This window comes from Rutilus rutilus (genome assembly GCF_951802725.1).
Source record: "Rutilus rutilus genome assembly, chromosome: 19".
In the NCBI taxonomy this organism is placed as follows: domain Eukaryota; kingdom Metazoa; phylum Chordata; class Actinopteri; order Cypriniformes; family Leuciscidae; genus Rutilus; species Rutilus rutilus.
In genome coordinates this window covers 26,783,782-26,801,279 of record NC_140232.1, presented here as the reverse complement: position 1 = coordinate 26,801,279, position 17,498 = coordinate 26,783,782, and the positions used below count along the sequence as shown (strand labels likewise).

Here is a 17,498-nt window from a genome sequence, read left to right as displayed (position 1 = left end):
AGGACTGTCTTTAATCTTCATTTGATGACTCTCATACTTGTACGCTGTGCTATAATTCAACATGAGAGAGAATGAAAGTGTGCACAAGGTAGTAAGTGACAGGGAGAAAAAAGTGGGTGAGTGTATGCTTCTATGTGATATCGAGAAATATCGAGAAAGTACAACATAGTAGACTCAACGTTTCAGACAGACCTACTTCTGCCAATCAGACGCCGATTGTCTCTCATCTTAGGTACAGAGACGAAGCGTTTGCTTTGAAAGCATTCAACTCTACAATGGACTGCGATGGGGGGGGTGGGGGGGTGTGGAGGGTAATAGAAGAGTTGGCACAGTCACACTTAATAGCGAGCACTTTGTGTCTCATCTTTTATGTTTAAAAACATCAAAGCTGCTCAAAATGATGCATATCAAACTGATCCAACAATCACACACTGTGAGTGAGAACAGATGTATGTGTCTGCTAAATCTGAGGACTTTTGAGGGACTACATAGTGAAGTAACAGGAAGGCAAACCAAGGCATTCGTCTTCATATCAGCAACAAAGTTGATTAAATGCACATATATAGTGCATACATGACAGAATTTCAACAGACCTGTGTCATTTCTAGACCTGGAATAGCCATGTAAATTATTATAATCTTAAAAAGTGATGTGAATTTCTATAAAGTATATAATCTTTTTTTAAATATTTAATCAGTAGACATTCCACTTTTTGAGGAAAGAATTCCTGTAATCACTGGAAAAGTCACCAAATTCATTGGTCAAAAAACAAACAAAAAAAAACCTGTGCCAAGACCACTGCCTAATGACCATTGTGTTCTTTAAACTTCTGGAATCTCAAAATGTAATCATTTTAATTTCAATTACAATAATTATAGTTATTTCATCTATTGAAAATCATTCTGAAAACATTATTAAACCAGTACCAGAGGAAATACTGTCTATTAACCTACTGCTATCGGTATAACTGGTACTGCCTTTTAGTGGCACACTTCATATCTCTCTGACAGGCAACAATTCATTAGCATTAATAAACACAAATCTCACTCTCTGCTTCCCATGGTGTACCTCAAGGATCTGTTTTTGGTCCACTTCTGTTTCTAATCTATAAGCCTTATCTTGATCAGATCATACTTAATTTCCATAGTTACGCTGATGATACACAAATCTATCTTACTGTTCAGCCAAATTCTGTTGTTCCTTCCCCTTCCATCACTTCCTGCCTACAAGATCTCAAAGTGCATGGATGTCTCAAACCAGTACACCCTATACTGACAAACTAGAAATCTTGTTAGGCCCTAAATCCCTTGTCTCTGTCCAACATGACATCTCCATTCATATTGACTGAGATATAGTTAATCCTTCTCCCATCATACAGAATCTTGGGGTACTATTTGATTCTAAATTATGTTTTAAACTCCATATCAGCCAGTTTGTTTAATCCTAATTTTTCCACCTTTGCAACATTGTTTGTTTACGACCTTTGCTAAATCTCAAAGATCCCGAACCTGTTATCTATGCTTTTATAACCTTGTTATGGACTATTTTAACTCTTTGTTTTGTGGCCTACCCACTAAAGCCTTTAATTGCTTACAACTTGTTCAAAACTCAGCTGCTCGTGCCCTTACATTTAACAAAAAATCAGCAGAAGCATCACTCCCATCCTTCAGCTACTGCACTGGTGTCCCTGTTGTCTATCGCATTCAGTTCAAAAAACTTTCCTAGGTTTTAAGGGCTGACATGGTTTAGCACCCTCATATCTTTTTTTTTTTTGCGAATTTTCTTGTATTACTCAAATTGAAACTATCTACCGTTGGTAGGGCATTCAGCATTTCAGCTCCTAAGCTTTGGAACAAGCTGCCCCGAAACCTCTGTGCTGTCTCCTCACTCTAGACCATTAAGACTGAACTTAAAACTAATTTATTTACATTATGTTTTGTTAACTGATTGCTGACTTTTATTGTCAGATCCATACTTATTTCGGGTTATTGTCTTGTTTGTTATATGATCACCGTCTGACTGCCTGTTCACTTTGTTGTTTCCTGATTGTACATGTATTATTTGTCAATATTATGTAAAGTGTCCTTGGGTTCTTGAAAGGAACTATATAAATAAAATGTGTTATTATTAATATTACTGTAAATTGGGGGCCTAGGAGTTAAAAATGTTGAGAACCACTGATCTACACAATACTGTATGTCTGCCCTCCTTTTAAACTTTCCTCCCTGGCCACTAATATGATGATACATAAAACGTGGCACAGAAGTTCTGCTTCCACTGTTAAAAAAATGGCTTTACATCACTGAAAACCTGACAAGCTCTTCTGAAGCCAACCACTAGAGACCTTCAGGGAATTATTACCACCACGCATACTGATTGAATCAACCTGCTGGAGCAGCTCCTGGGACTAAATCAACATGCCAAAGTGATAGTATTACCATACATGATGATCTTTTTGTGGTCAGTTTTTTGGAAGACAAACAAACCATTGTGTTTGTGTTAATGTACGATTCAAGAGAAATAGCAAATGGTGCTATTTGCTCCAAAATCATCCTGAGGCAAAAAGATGCAGTCAGTAGACTGCGAATCGTTCAGGTAAAACTGTGTGGGAGAGGTGAATTGTGTTCCTCCCGCAGAGATTCTGACACTTCTAAACCAAGGAAGATGGATCACACCACAGAACATAGAGAACTCCACCAAAAAGCTCAAGACCAACTGTTCAGTTATAATTTGTGCTTTGTGTTTTTTTTTTTTTTTTTGGTTCTTACAACAACTTTCGATTAGATTTGGTCTAACAATAAAAAATATCTTATTCCATACACAATACACAATACATATACACATTTTGTTTATATACATTTATTAAAATGATTAAAAGTAAATAACTAAATATAACTGAACTATAATTACATAATTCAAATATATATATATATATATACATATATACATATATATATATATATATATATATATACACACACACATATATAAATATAAATAAAAAAGCAAAAAGATTATAATTATATGTAAATGTTATGTGTATATAAATATATTATACATATATATATATATATATATATATATATATATATAAATGGAAATTAATTGTATGTATATATTTCATAAGCGTGACTCCACGTGATTGCCCACCAAGTCACACATGCAAATTTGACTATGTGGGCAATCACACGATCAAAACTGGTCTCTGTCAACAGCATCGTGACATTTAATCCCACTACACACAAGACAGCAGGTTGGGTGTGACATGACACTGACCCGTGGGTCATGAACAGGGCCTGAAAAGGGCAGATGCCAAGGTCACATAAGCACTCCTCTTCCCCTCTACAGACTGCATCCAATTACTCCCTTAAATCAATGTATCAAATGACGCCCCAAAATCAATAATCCTCAAGGTGGTCCTTCAAAAAATGCACAGTTTGCTGACCTGAGACTGCCTCTGATCTTTAATCCACTCCTGCTGGGGCGGGTCAGACCCCTTTCCTTGACCCCAGCATAGATAATGCACCATAAGCCATCAACCCTATGCTAAAGTGTGTCACCCTTCCACCCCCGTGAGATTGCATCCCCATCCTCACACCCCGGAGCCAAGGACCGTTCACCAGCGTTCTCTATTGAGCGGAAAAGTAATTGGCATTCTTTTGTTTGTTTATGCACTTTCTATTTGTTATTTAGCATGGACAGTAAAGGCAGCTCTTAGAGTGAAAATGAGTTTTATGTAAGGAGTAATAACCTAAATGGATTTCCTCAGTAGCAGGAAGCCCCATGGCTATTTATCTTCTCCCTCCACTAATTATTCATTACAGCTCAGCCAGAGGAAACTCACAAAAACACACAGTCAGATAACGGCGCTGAAGCGCTTGCAAAATTACTTTCTGCTTTCGCCTCTTAAAAGATTCTCGCACTTCAATGCTTTTCATTCCAGCGGAGCTTCTGGAGGAGACGCCCACCACAACCAGCTGATAGCTGGGAAAATATTCAGAAACACTGATTTGTAAATGCACAAACAGCATCCAGGAGAAAGAAATGAGCTAAATGGTTTTCATCACAGGTGGAGGTTGAACTTGTGCATCTCCGAGTGAGCCTGTGGCGCGCTAAAGCATTCGCATGTTCTGTAATCACTGCCGTCTACCTCGCTTTAACAATTCTCAAGCTGATTACTACTTTCTGTTGACCTCTCATATTCATAATTACCCTTCACCTTTATCTGACTGATGTCAAAGCAGTGACATTTGTGTCCAGTCATGCCCTTCAGTGGCTTCACTGTGACACTCTCTCTAATCGCACGGGCCCGACTCATCACACAAACCTATCAGCTCACTGCAGGATAGCTGTCATGCTGACAAAAACACAATGGAAGCACTGTGAGGTAATAGATGGAGAAACAGACATCTCGCTGCTTGAAGAAAAAAAGAGCAGTCACGTGCTCATGTTTCTAATTTGAATCTATTAAATGTGATTGAAAGTTAATTTTGATTAAATGAATGGCATAGTGTTGAGTAATACTGGCTTTTGCACTGTAAAATATGTTAGTGAAATAAATGTGCTACTGTAAAAACGTTCATTTGTCATATTGCACTTTAGCTTGCCATGTACAATACAAAAATATAAAGAAAATACACTAATATATTAACGTAAGTACATATTTACATACATTATACAACAATAAAATACTGCTAAAATTGTGTTTAAGTAAAATAAGTCATACATTTATGTCACAAATTTGAATTTGAAATCATCAAGCGACTTTCCATTACATTTGACAAAAGACCCATTTTAATAGCTTCAAATGTATGGTAAATTAACATTACATAATTTAATGACATGTACAGTTAGGAAATTCAAAATATATGCAGTCGCCAAAATGCAATTATTTAAAGCTTGTAACAGCAAGCCTCACTATTTTTGTTACAACTACAGCAGCCAGTTTTTTTTTTAACAACATCAACAACAAAATGACAGTCTGCATGCAGCATCCAAAAGCTCTTGTGCAGTCTGTTGAAATTACAGTTGGTTAATACTTAATACTCTGATTTATAGTCAACAAAAGTAAGTGGCTCTTATTTGGTTTCTATGAACGGTCCAACAGGATTAGAGAAACACTGCGCCAGATATCTGAGCAGAACAGCCTGACCTTGTGTCCACTGCAGAAGACGCACTAACAGTGATGGGAAACATGTGTGGTAAGACTGCCATCTAGTGTAAAAGACCACCTGATACACAACCTGAACCTCTGGACACCATCTACATGCTCTTTACAGGGTCTCTCAGCAAGCTAACGCTTGATAGTCGAGCCAAATAGATATCACTGGTTGTTTCTGATTTTAACCTCAAATATATTCGTTTTTAGCAACACTGACTTTACCTTCAGGTTCAGAGGAAGGTTGTGGTACAAAGCTACTCTGTGCTTCTTGAGACTGAACAAGACTGTGTGAATGGAGGCAATGTACTGTATAAACAATAGCAGTTACGCCTAATTAATTTGACACGAGATTAATACACACTCAGACAACAAAAACAAATGGCTGCTGCTCCCCGTGTCTACTTAACCAACAAAGAGCCAAGCAAATAATTCATATGAAGGAACGGGTTTTACAAAGTCAATAGAGTGCAGGTGTAACGGAGCAAGAACCCCTGCGACACAAGCCCAAAGCCCGCAGAGACAAACCAATCATGAACAAAAGCGAAAACAAGAATTCATTACTAATTTGCTTTCAGGCTATAATTCTGTAATTTGCAACAAATGTATGAGCATTTTATTCTGTCTTCTGAATAGGCCACAGAGGGCAGATCTGATGACCTGAATGCCTTGGAAAAATGCTTCACACACTCAAGTCATTAAGAGTGTGTGTGTGTGTGTGTGTGTGTGTGTGTGTGTGTGTGTGTGTGTGTGTGTGTGTGTGTGTGTGTGTGTGTGTTTTAGCATTTATTTACATTTCTATGTTCTTTTACTGTATTTTCCATCAATTAAATGCAGCCTTGGTGAGCAGAAGAGACTTTCAACAACACTAAAAAGAAATCTTAATTATTCCAAACTTTTGACCACCATTAAGAGATATTACTGCACCAAATACAATAACACAAGATCTCTTCCCATCAGACAATACAATACCTGCTTCTCCTCCAGCAATGTCTGGTTTCTGTTTACAACACTCACAAGCAGTTTCAGGCTTATTTACTAAGGACATTTTCAAACTGGATAATTATAGCTGCTACCGTTCTCATGAACACTCATATTACCTCTGCATCCAAAAACACTCACCTCAGAGACAGTGAAGGCAGATATCGGATAGGTCATTAGGGTGTCTACAGAGGCACCAAATCCATAATTAGATAGGCCTAGGAAAAAATGGGATCAAATATATCAAACAATAGATAACTAATGCAAAATAATAATAAAAAAGATTAACAACACATTTTAAATATTTGTGTCACTTTCATCAGGGTTATTATTATTATTAATTAAAACTAAAAACATTTATGTTAATTGCAATAAAGCTGAAATAAAATAAAATAGAAATATTAGTTGAAAAACTTCAACTAAACGGAACTTAGAATGGGATGCAGTTTCAGAAAGCCAGCCAGTCAATTCCTGGAGGTTTCATACTTCCAGAGGTCCATCGCGGTGGAAATTTAACTCTCTCGCCCACGAGAGTGAGCCTGAGTGGGCCACACGATGGTCTAATGAGGCCCTGGAGCTCTGCCCTCTTAAGCATTTAAAACCTAAAAGTCCACCTTTTCAGCCGTTTACCAGAACCTCGACAGCCAGTGTGTGGCCAGCCTGAACACAGAGGGGGGGCCAACACATCTGACTGTGCCCAGAACCGAGGCACCCTCCGTGATATGTTGCCTTGTCAATAAACTGAAATAAATTTAAGTTGAATCACTAAAATTATTAAGTGGAATAATGAATACATTTATAAAAACTAAAACTGAAAAGTAAATTGAACCTAAATAGCAATATATATATAAAAAAAAAATTTAAAAAGCAAATGACAAAATCACATTACAGAATTACTAAAAATTAAATTAAAATAACATAAAAAATAAAAATAAAAATAAAATAAAAACTATTTATTTTCTGAGCCAGCTCAGAAGTAACAGCATTGCATACAAAATATGCACATAACAGTTACCAGATATCATTTATTACAAGCTATCAGAATTTAATCTTTCTTTTTTGGCCATTTAAATATCAGCAACTGCACCAAATTGACTATTTTTTGCACAGATTAGGTCTTTTTTCCACCTTGAGTATAAGCTCCATATTATCTATGGGCCAGAAAAGTCTGATGTTTCAAATATGATAATCAACAAAAAACACATATGCAAACTTTTTTTCAGATTTTGTCTAAAGGTTCAATAAACTGTTCCATTTAAAATAAAAAAGGGCTTTCCAGGCTATATGAATTAATACTTCATTTATTAATTATTAATTTAATAAATTTAATACTTAAAAAAAATTACTTAAAAAACTTAACCCTGTAAATTAATTAATTAATTTACAGGGTTAAGCACATTGAAACATTGAAATAATACACACAAATTAATTGAAATGAAAAAAAAATGAGTTAATACAATGAGGAAAGATTGTTTAATCAATAGAAACTCAAAATATTATGTTATCTGAACCATATAAATTAAGCTGATTTGACAAAAAAAAAAATTGTGAGAACAAATCATGATTAATTTTTTTTACAGTGCAATAAAATGGAATCAAAAAAGGCAAAATAATGATATTTTATTGATTGATTGTATGAATCCCATTGTATTAAACCAAGTCTGTTTGGACTTTAATGGTTTAGCCTCTGCAAAAACAGTCCAGCAGATGGTGCTACAGATCTATGTCTTGCAAATTCATAGCTGATACAAATTAAATAAAAATGTTTCTATGAATGATACTACAGAATGAAACAATACATATATACACAAAAAAGCAAATAAGATAAGAGATTGAATTGACTTTTGTTCATAAATGTTCAATATTTAACCTATATCCTCCTCCATATTTCTCAGAAATGTCTAGATTTAACATAAAAATCGAACTATAGTATGTAAATGTTAAAGGCCATTTAACACTCAGAATAAAATTAATCTTAACACACAGAGGTCACTCCTGTGGACAGCTATTCAAAACACCATTTTCTTGCTTGCATGGTTTTGATGGCATAGTTGCACATCAAACACTACTGTTGACACTAGTGCATCATCCTATACACCGCCACCAAGTGGCAAGCCTTTGTATGTGGAATTTTTGCTTTCTCCAAACCAAGCAGGCAGATAGCCAGTCCGAAATACCAAGTTGCTCCGGAATATCCATTCCAATCTAAGGAGTCATATCATTGTTACATTTTCCAAGTATTGAATTTAGTTAGGGAGGAAATTCTGATTAATCATCTGTCAACTAAATTGGATATCATGCATCATTATATTTCAGCTACAATTCATATATTACTGTGACTGTTCTTGAAAATACTTCATCTGCAGTAACTTTTTGGCTGTAAATAAATGTATCTGTGTTATTAGATTGTAATTTGCAGTTACTTCAAAAAAATTATCTGATTACATAATGCATGTTACTTGTAATGCATTACTTTACTCATGACATCAAATAATCTGATTACGTAATGCACATTACTTGTAATGATACTTTACTGGTTACATCCAAAATATTCCTACATAATGCATGTAACTTTTAATCATTATTTTACTCATAACATCAAATATTCTGATTACATAATGCAGGTTACTTGTAATAATTTACTTTACTCGTTACATCAAAAAATATTCTGATTAGCCTACATAATGCACGTTACTTGTAATGCATACTGGTTACATAAAAAAATATTCTGATTACGTAAAGCATGTTACTTGTAATGCATTACTTTACTGTTGGTTACATCAAAAAATATTCTGATTACGTAATGTAGGCTACGTTACTTGTTATGCGTTACTTTAAAGGTTACATCAAAAATGTTCTGATTACGCAATGCATGTTACTTGTAATGCATTACTTTACTGGTTACATCAAAATAGTAATCTGATCATCACGTAGGCTAATGCACGATACTTGTAATGCGTTACCCCAACACTTCTCGTTTCAGATGAGACGGAAAACAGCTGAACGCTAGTTTTTACACAGTCTGAAAACATCAATAGATCAATATAAATTTCAGTCTGATGTTTTCTCAGAGAGGAGAGCTAATTTTGTCAATTTTGAACATAATCAGAATAGTCTGAGTTGGGTTTCCACAGAGTTGTAGGCCTACATACCTTCACCGGTTGTAGAGATCTTTGATGGAATGGAATCACGTCCTCATGTTCTGAAATCAAAGACACATTCAACTGGTTTGAAGTTCTTCTCTGTCTGCGGCTGGAACGGGAACAAACTGCATAAATTGAAGCTGTATAATCTTTTCTTATATGTATATATTTCATAGTTTTCACATGATTTTATATTATTTTTATTAATTCGTTTGTTAAATACACCCAGTATCACTGTGCTATTACTGTAGCCTATTATGTTACAGGATATCTTCAGTTAAAAACATAAACGCATATTGTCCACTCAAGTGGACATCTGAAAATCTCTTAATAAAAAACTAGCCTAATAATAATGAAAAAAGTTCAAATCTTGTTTTTCATGTTCAATAAGCAATAAAAACATAGAAAATACATTTCACCACAAGATGGAGATATTATCAAAGACAAAGCTTTTCGGCGATTCACCTGTGAATCCACGGACCGTCTCCGTTTGTTCCCACATTCTACCATAAGAGGGCGACATACTCGTGCAGTGAAGGTCAGAATTTTAACATGACGGACAAATTCTGAAACAATTACAAGATGAGGGAATTTCACAATGCTGATTGTCAATACAATAGTGTTATTTGTATTGGTGTTTTTAATCACTATTAAAATGTATTATATTCTAGATTAGAACTGTAAAACTCTTTTGGTATCTGTAACGACCATCTTGTTTCATTTTGTTATAAGAAAACACAAAACAATTATGTAACTTTTTTCTTTTTTTTTAATAATACTTTTCTAATATAAAATATATTTTTTGAAGTAAATCCACAGCTATATCCATTAATATTCCGTTGCATCAAGGACAATTAAAATATTAAACAATAGCCGAAAAAAATAGGCTAAAACGGCCCGTTCTGTCTATGTAAATTTAAACCAAATTAGACAAGCAGGGATATTCATTTCGTTTATTTGTTGTGCAATAATTCAAACTAGATAGGCCTATATATAGCCTAATTAAAATTGTTAGATTGCTTGGTATCAGTCTGCCCAATCTGAAACACTGATATATTTTCCATTTATGCAACATTATTTAAATTGCTGCAAAAATGTAAAATTATCACAGGTTTTGAATGCATTTTTAAATTGCTGCAAAAATGTAAAATTATCACAGGTTTTGAATGCATTTTTAGCCTATAGCCTATATCCATAACGCTTTTTTATTATTATTATTTAGATTAAATATAGGCAACACTTGATCGTTTAAAACATATATTTTGTCTACTATACATTTAAATAATTTAGCCTATTTTTCTTGTTATTTCTTATAATTCGGTGTTCTTCGCTTTACAATGTCGGCAACCAAAATTTAGTAGGATAATTATGCGGAGTGTAAGTAAAAACACCGAACTAAATAAAAACTGATTCGGAAAAAAAAAAGCATCGGGGCAGAGGAATTTATCTAAAATTTATTGAAACACTATTTATGTAAATATTAAACAGACCGAGAGAAGGGCATGTGTTTTCATGCACCTCATCAAATGTGCATTATGAACATTGGAGTGCTCGGTTTCTCCGTTAAATGAAGGCACACTGTCAATCCGACACTGCTGTTTACACTGTTTTATCTGCGGGGAGAAAGTAAACACTTGAGCTCTGGCGAGGGGATTATGTCTCCATGGCGTCGCGCTTCAATAGTGCAGCTATACACTCCGCGTGCACGCGAAAATACAGTGGACTCCTGCTTTGAGACTGTCTCTGTTTAGAAGCTTTCGAGAAGAGCTTAAAATATCATCTCTCTTTAGCTCACTGCAGATACGACTGTAAAAAAAAAAAAAAAAAAAAAAACTGTAGACATATTGTTCTGAAATTATTAACAATAACAACTTTTAAAATATGTAGCAAAACTGTAGACATATTGTTCTGAAATTATTAACAATAACAACTTCTAAAATATTTAGCAATTGCTTTTTGAAAATATACCTATTTATGAAGTAAAAGTTGTTAAAAAAAGTCATTATTAATTTTGTTAAAATCATTTATTATTGTTGTTGTTAGAAATTGTTTATTGTTGTTAAAGTTGGTTAGATAACCTATTATATATGCCACAATGGGCCAAATGATAGAATAAAAGTAAGCAGATCAAGAAACTATTTTAATGCACAAAACAAGCAAAACGTAAGAATAAAATAACATTTATTTTCTGCAAAATTTACACAGAGAAATGTACACGTCTCAACTCAGCAATTTCATCCAACAAACAATCGTTTTACATCTTTTTTTAGATTCCTTTTGATGATTTTTTTTTTGAGAAAATGACTTTGACAAATATGACTTTATCATCAAGAAATGCAATATACATTATTTCGTCGTGTAAAACACAATATATATCACTCACAAAGGGAGCACAAATGTCTACTTGAGGCAGTAACCATATTGAATCCAAAAGAACTTTGTTCTGTTGAATAAACATGGCACGATTTTACAGACACTGAGCAGAAAAAAGATGGAATATAGACTTTCCACAATAACAATAATGCTATAGAACAGTCCCTTTTTTCAAATGATGAAGCAAATTATTCTAGGAATTGTACGATCATCACACGAGGGCGTAATAATCTAAATGGATTGTAACAAACGTGAAGGATTTTAAAATACACAATTTACATTACTTGAAAATACTATGGTTACTCTGCTAAAGGTCTAAAATAATTCACCCCCGCCCCGGGTCATTTCGCGCTGCGGCAGTGTCAGTAACGCCATCCAAACTACTTTAACCTTTACACGTAACCATTTTCTTTTTTGATTAATCACAAACTTCAAAGAAGCCACGACCACCAAACACATTTTTTTTAAACCTGGTGATTAAACTAGACATAGCCTATTTTATATACAGAAACACAAGGCCTCCCGAGTCTTTAGGGATGAGGAATCTTCAGGTCTGGGAGTCTTAAACACTTTTGTCTACATTTTGGAAAACACTATCTCACTGTTTCTCTGGAGTGTTATTGACTAGAGGACCGTACAGTCCATTGGTGTAGCTCTGATCTTTATGCAAGAGAGTCCTGTCTCTGATCAAGTCACTGAAGGCATAGTCCATTGGCGGCCTGAAGCCCAGTGTTGGCATCAGACCTGTGGTGGAGTACGGCATGAAGGCCAGGCCTCTGCTGTGAGCCGAATATGCCAGGCGGAGTGGGTTCAGGCCCAAATGTGTGCTGAGAGGATACGTGCTCGGGTCGGAACCAAAGTGTGGCGCGTTGGGTTGCAGAGGGGAGAAGGCAGATCTATTGCTGAGCGTCATGGTTCCAGGTAACACAGGCCGCGGGGTGGAGGACATGTGTGACTGTGCGCTCTGCAGCATGCGCTCCGCAGTCCAGGGCTCCTCTGGGCCCTTGGCTTGGCCGCTGTTGTTGAGGATTTGCTCTATGGCCTGCACCACATCTTTGCCGCATCCCTGAAGCACAAGCTCCAGGACGCTGCGCTTGTGGTTGGGGAAAACCCTCGTTAGGATGTCGATGGCGTTCATCTGTCGCGATGCTGCGGAGGAGGGCGAGGGCTCCTGGTCGTCTTTATCCGTCTCCGAGCCGGAGTCTGAGCCTAGTGGACTGATGGAGCCTGGCGTCTCCGAGCCGTCTTTTAATGGTTTGGCTATCGGGGAACTCACGAGGGACTCTCGGTCACCGTTTTCCGAGCCCGAGCCGTGACGCATATCTGGAGACGACATTCCTGGAACGGATTCGGTGTCTGTGGATACGGACTTTCCAGCCGCTTGCTGTGAGGTCATCGATCCTGATAAATGCGTCTTGGTGAACAACTCGAACTTTTGGATGTTTGATTCTCCTGAAATAGATTGATGCACGTCAATAATTGCCATACACGAACAGCTTTTTTTTTCTTTCTTTTTTCTTGGATTGTAAGTAGGCTAGATGAAATTAATATTTATGAGAGTGAAAGGAATTAAATTTAATGAACCTACACCGTACTGTATACATGCTAAATATGGCATTCTTTGAAAATAAATTTAAATGGCACTTTGCTGCACAATAGGTTCTTAAGTTGGATAGATTCAAAAAGTTCTTGATGTTTCATTAAAGGTTCTTCAGATCAACATATTGAGTTCTGTATAACATTGCACAGAAAAAAAAAAGAAGAAGAAGTACATAGCCTACATGATTTTTCTATATAAATTCTAATTGGAACCTTTGTTTTTAAGAATTTTTATATACACGTGAGTAGAATTTATCCACCTACCAGAGTTTGTTTCGTTGGTAACTGGGCCAAAGACCTCATAGTTTTGCCGGGGAGGTATGATGCCGTTGGCAGCGGCCAGGGCTAGACCCTCTGCTGTGCCATAGAGGAGCTGAAGTTCTCTCGCCTCGTTCTCCTCCTGCGCCTGTTGTCTGCGGAGCGCAACCTGAGCGGCCATGACGCGCTGTCTCTCAGCGATCAGAGTGCATTTGGCACACATGCAGTCCTTCCATCTGCAGTAGCGCTTATGGCCCTTCAGCGCAGACACCACCCCGTGGTTCCTGCACCGGGCGCACTTGGGCGTTCGTGGATACTTCTCCGTAGCGCGAAGCAACAGCGGCGGGCCCCTCAAGAGGCTACTGGCCATGGAAACCGGTATGGAGGCGGAGGCGGCCGCGGCCGCAGCGGCGGCGCCCGGATGAACCTGCGAACCTGCCTGGGAGGAAGGTGGGATCTCTGGACGAAGATCCATATTCTCCAAATCAACAAACAGTCGATCGATAGGTTAAAATACGTGCGCAACCGAAGTCTTCGATTGGAGATGTTTCATAAGCATTGGGCAGAATCGATACCCGGCGAATTTCTTCAGCTCAGCACTTGACGAAGAACACAGCCCTAATGCCAATGTCCAAGAAGAGATCAGAAAACACTTGTGATTGCTTTCCAGTGAGTTCTTCAACTTGTTGCGCGCAGTCCACAAGCAGCCCAAACAAACTGTTTCTTTTAGAAATCAAACTTTCGTTTGACACAAATAAAATCAATTTTTAAAAGACAAAAATCCATCGAATGCAATGCGAAACTAACTTTAAACTCAACGATCAGCCGAGAGTCTGAGAGAGCAGAGTTTGCTGCTGGAGCCAGTGTGAGACACTAACTTCCTCGAGAGATCTTCAGTGGATACAGATCCCTCTCGATCTATTGTTGCGCCCACGTTTTCATTAGACAAATTTGACAACAATGTGGCGCCTGTCATTGGCCAAAGGGGGAAGGAGCGATCTGATTGGCTTGTCTCTTTTTCAACTGTGTCCACCTGCGTTCTTTTCTCAAATAACAAGCACCACGCAGAGCTAAAACATAAAACTTTTATCATAAGAAATTATTTACTAAAATACAGGCAATAGATCCTGTAAGACAATTGACTAGGCTACTATAGCCTATATTCTTTAAACGCAGTATTGAACGATTTAGTCAAAATAGCTTTCTAAAACGTGATCACGGGATTTTCCAGACTTTGAACAGCAAACAAATTTATTTATTTTCATTACAGCTGAATTTCAGCCTAAATAAGTAACACGTTTTTTAACTTTTGAAAGACAAGATTTTGTTCTAAAGGTTTGGTGTAGTGAAGAGCCAGTGCCTCGTAGAATGACGTCAATATCGATAAACGCAAAACGGTAAGTTGTCACGCTAGATTTTAAGGGCAATTCGTTGTTTGTAATTGTGTTTGTAATTGTTTACTGTAAACATTGTTTCGTATTTTGAAAATGGCATTAGTGTGTAGCATTATAGGCTACCCTGAATTAAGCACACAGGCTATTAGACTAAAAAATGTTCAGTGAATGCTTGGAATTTCTCATCGATTTAAACACGACATGATAGTAGCCTAATTATCTGAGCTAAATTAAATTAACACTATTTTTATGTACCGCTTGATATGACATTAACAAGTCTCTCATGGTTTGACGTGATTGAAGGAATAGTGTCAAGGCTTTGGAAGACTATCTGTTTCTCTGTATTATTTGTCGAACATCTATATAATTAAAACACTTTATTTCTCCTTGGCATCGTATTCTTTATTGTAAGCGCGTTCTTGTTGCTTAACTTTGTTTTTGAACATCGAACATATTTCATGCCTTTGACCATTTCCTATTTTTCAACGATCTTCATACTTTTAAAAGTCTACCGAAATAGGAAAATCAATAGAGAGTGCAATTAGTAATAGCCTAGCTATTATTATTGTTGTTAAATTATTATAGAATTAGACAATTTTATTGTATGTTTCGAAAGGATTATTATTGTAGCCTAGCCAGGTTTTAAAATGCCAACGAGATTCATTTAGCTTATTTTTGCAATGCTTTAATTTGTCTGTTCGTGCAGTATAGGTTTTCTTTGTATAGTTATCCAATATTTCAAAGTAAGGGTGTCATAATTCTAACATTTTGAGCACTTTAAAATGCCTTTTGAAATAATGAAAATTCTTTACTGGATGATTACTGAATTTTTTCCTATAGGCCTATTCATAATTTATTTAAGGACTCTTTATACACTGTTCCATTTATTTATATATAGCCTATATTCTTTTTTTAATATAAGTAAAAAAGAAAAAAAAAAAGAAATGTTGTTCGCTTACATCTGCTAAAAATCATCAGGCGTACAGCTGAATATTATTCCTTTTTCTTTCTGAATAAGTGGCTATGCATTTGTCCAAAACTTTAAAGCAGCTTTTTGTCATCTCTCGCTGTACGGTTCTCTCTGGTACCTGGACTTTGAATTTCACGCACTCTTCGATAAAGTGATGTGGGCCTGCACTGTTTCCCATTGTTTACACACTCAATCACAGTAAGCAAATGCCATCTGTCCCCCCGCTGCTCTCATCTGCACCTTTAATTACCCAACCAGCACACTAATAGAGACGATATTAAACTAAAGCTTTTTGACATTCAAAGTCATTATCTCGGCAGCGATCTCACGCGACTGAAAATAGACATCCCGAGATCATTACAAAACCGCAAGCAGGCGTTGATTGTTCATAAACCGAGAAATGATGAAAGCACAACTCTGAGCAATTGTTATCTTTGACAGATATGAAAAGTAAGCCGGTTTTGTGTAGCTGTTCTGTCGATGGATGGCCATGCAATAGTCACAACTTTCGGAATGCGACCAACACACACAAACTAAAAAGTAACAACGTATAGCCTATATTAAGCTACTTAATGCCACAAATTTAAGGTAGAATGTAGAATACCAACAAATGCATTTTTAAACATTAAAGCTCATTATATAGCACAACCTTAAACTCTGGTAGCCTATTCACTATTAACTTATATTCTTAGCCAACACACTGATCTAAACAACCTTTAAAGAACTTTTTCAATCTCAGAACAACCACAGAGACAACTTTGATAGGTGGTTCTTCTCTAAAAGAAGCACTGAAACCCCCTTTATTTTTAAGAGTGTAGGCTACATTTACTAATTCTGTTCATGCAGAACCTATATTTTTATGTAGTTTGAATAATGAATCCGTCCCTCAACACACTTTACTTGAAAAAGAAAACCTCTCCATTGAATGGGCGTCTCTGTGAATTCCAATTAAATGCCCCCGGGCAATTAAAACTGACTGTGGGCACTTAGGAAATTCAACATTCTTTCAACAGTTCATCAGACCTATGCATCAAAAACCCATACAAGGCTTTCACTCCCTTTAGAATCTGCACCGCTGACTGAGTTTTACACCTTTTTAAAGAGGCACAAAAGAGATGCTTGACCCGACATATGTAACAGCATGTCTCTGTTCCTCCAGCACCCCGGAGCGCTATTGTAAGGATCTTTCTCTCCGCTGATACCCGGCCGTAGCGCGGCTGGACCCGAACTGCCTCCCCGAGGAACTCCTGCTGGAATGGTTTGAGTGCGCAGAGCGCAGCAGAGGTTAGAGTAGCAGATAAAAAGGGGAATGAGGGTGCCGAGCGCGCGGGTTTTTAGAAAAACCAGTGTATTTACACGCTTCATCTCGTCTCCAAGTCCTCATTAGGTTGTTAACCTCTTGTTCACATGAAAAGCTGCCGCGCCGCGCAGGACCCTTGAGCGCAGCAATGGCATTCCCCTAAAGGCACAGAACAAAGCGCTTAAAATAACTGCGTTAAAATAAGCTTTTATTGGCTTACTCGGGATGGACGCTTGCTCGATCTGGTTTGCTTTAGTTTCAAAAATATTGTATTTTCATTAATTATTTATTTAGCCTATATATAGCCAAAGTAGGCTATTCA

General features: G+C 36.8%; 1 protein-coding gene across 1 annotated transcript; it reads right to left on the bottom strand.

Moving 5' to 3' along the window:
• Positions 1–11,447: 11,447 nt before the first annotated feature.
• On the bottom strand, positions 11,448–14,427 carry dmrta2 (DMRT-like family A2). Its single transcript, XM_084389957.1, has 2 exons — positions 13,519–14,427; positions 11,448–13,107 (listed from the first exon to the last, which is right to left on the bottom strand). The coding sequence occupies exons 1-2, from the start codon at positions 13,985–13,987 to the stop codon at positions 12,254–12,256; spliced, it is 1,323 nt and encodes a 440-aa protein (XP_084246083.1). The 5' UTR covers positions 13,988–14,427; the 3' UTR covers positions 11,448–12,253.
• Positions 14,428–17,498: the final 3,071 nt, after the last annotated feature.

Bases quoted from the DNA above. Each gene is read 5' to 3' on its own strand.
- dmrta2 (XM_084389957.1), bottom strand. From the start codon at position 13,987: ATGGATCTTCGTCCAGAGATCCCACCTTCCTCCCAGGCAGGTTCGCAG. The intron at 13,108-13,518 runs GTAGGTGGATAA...AATCTATTTCAG, and splicing joins TACCAACGAAACAAACTCTG to GAGAATCAAACATCCAAAAG.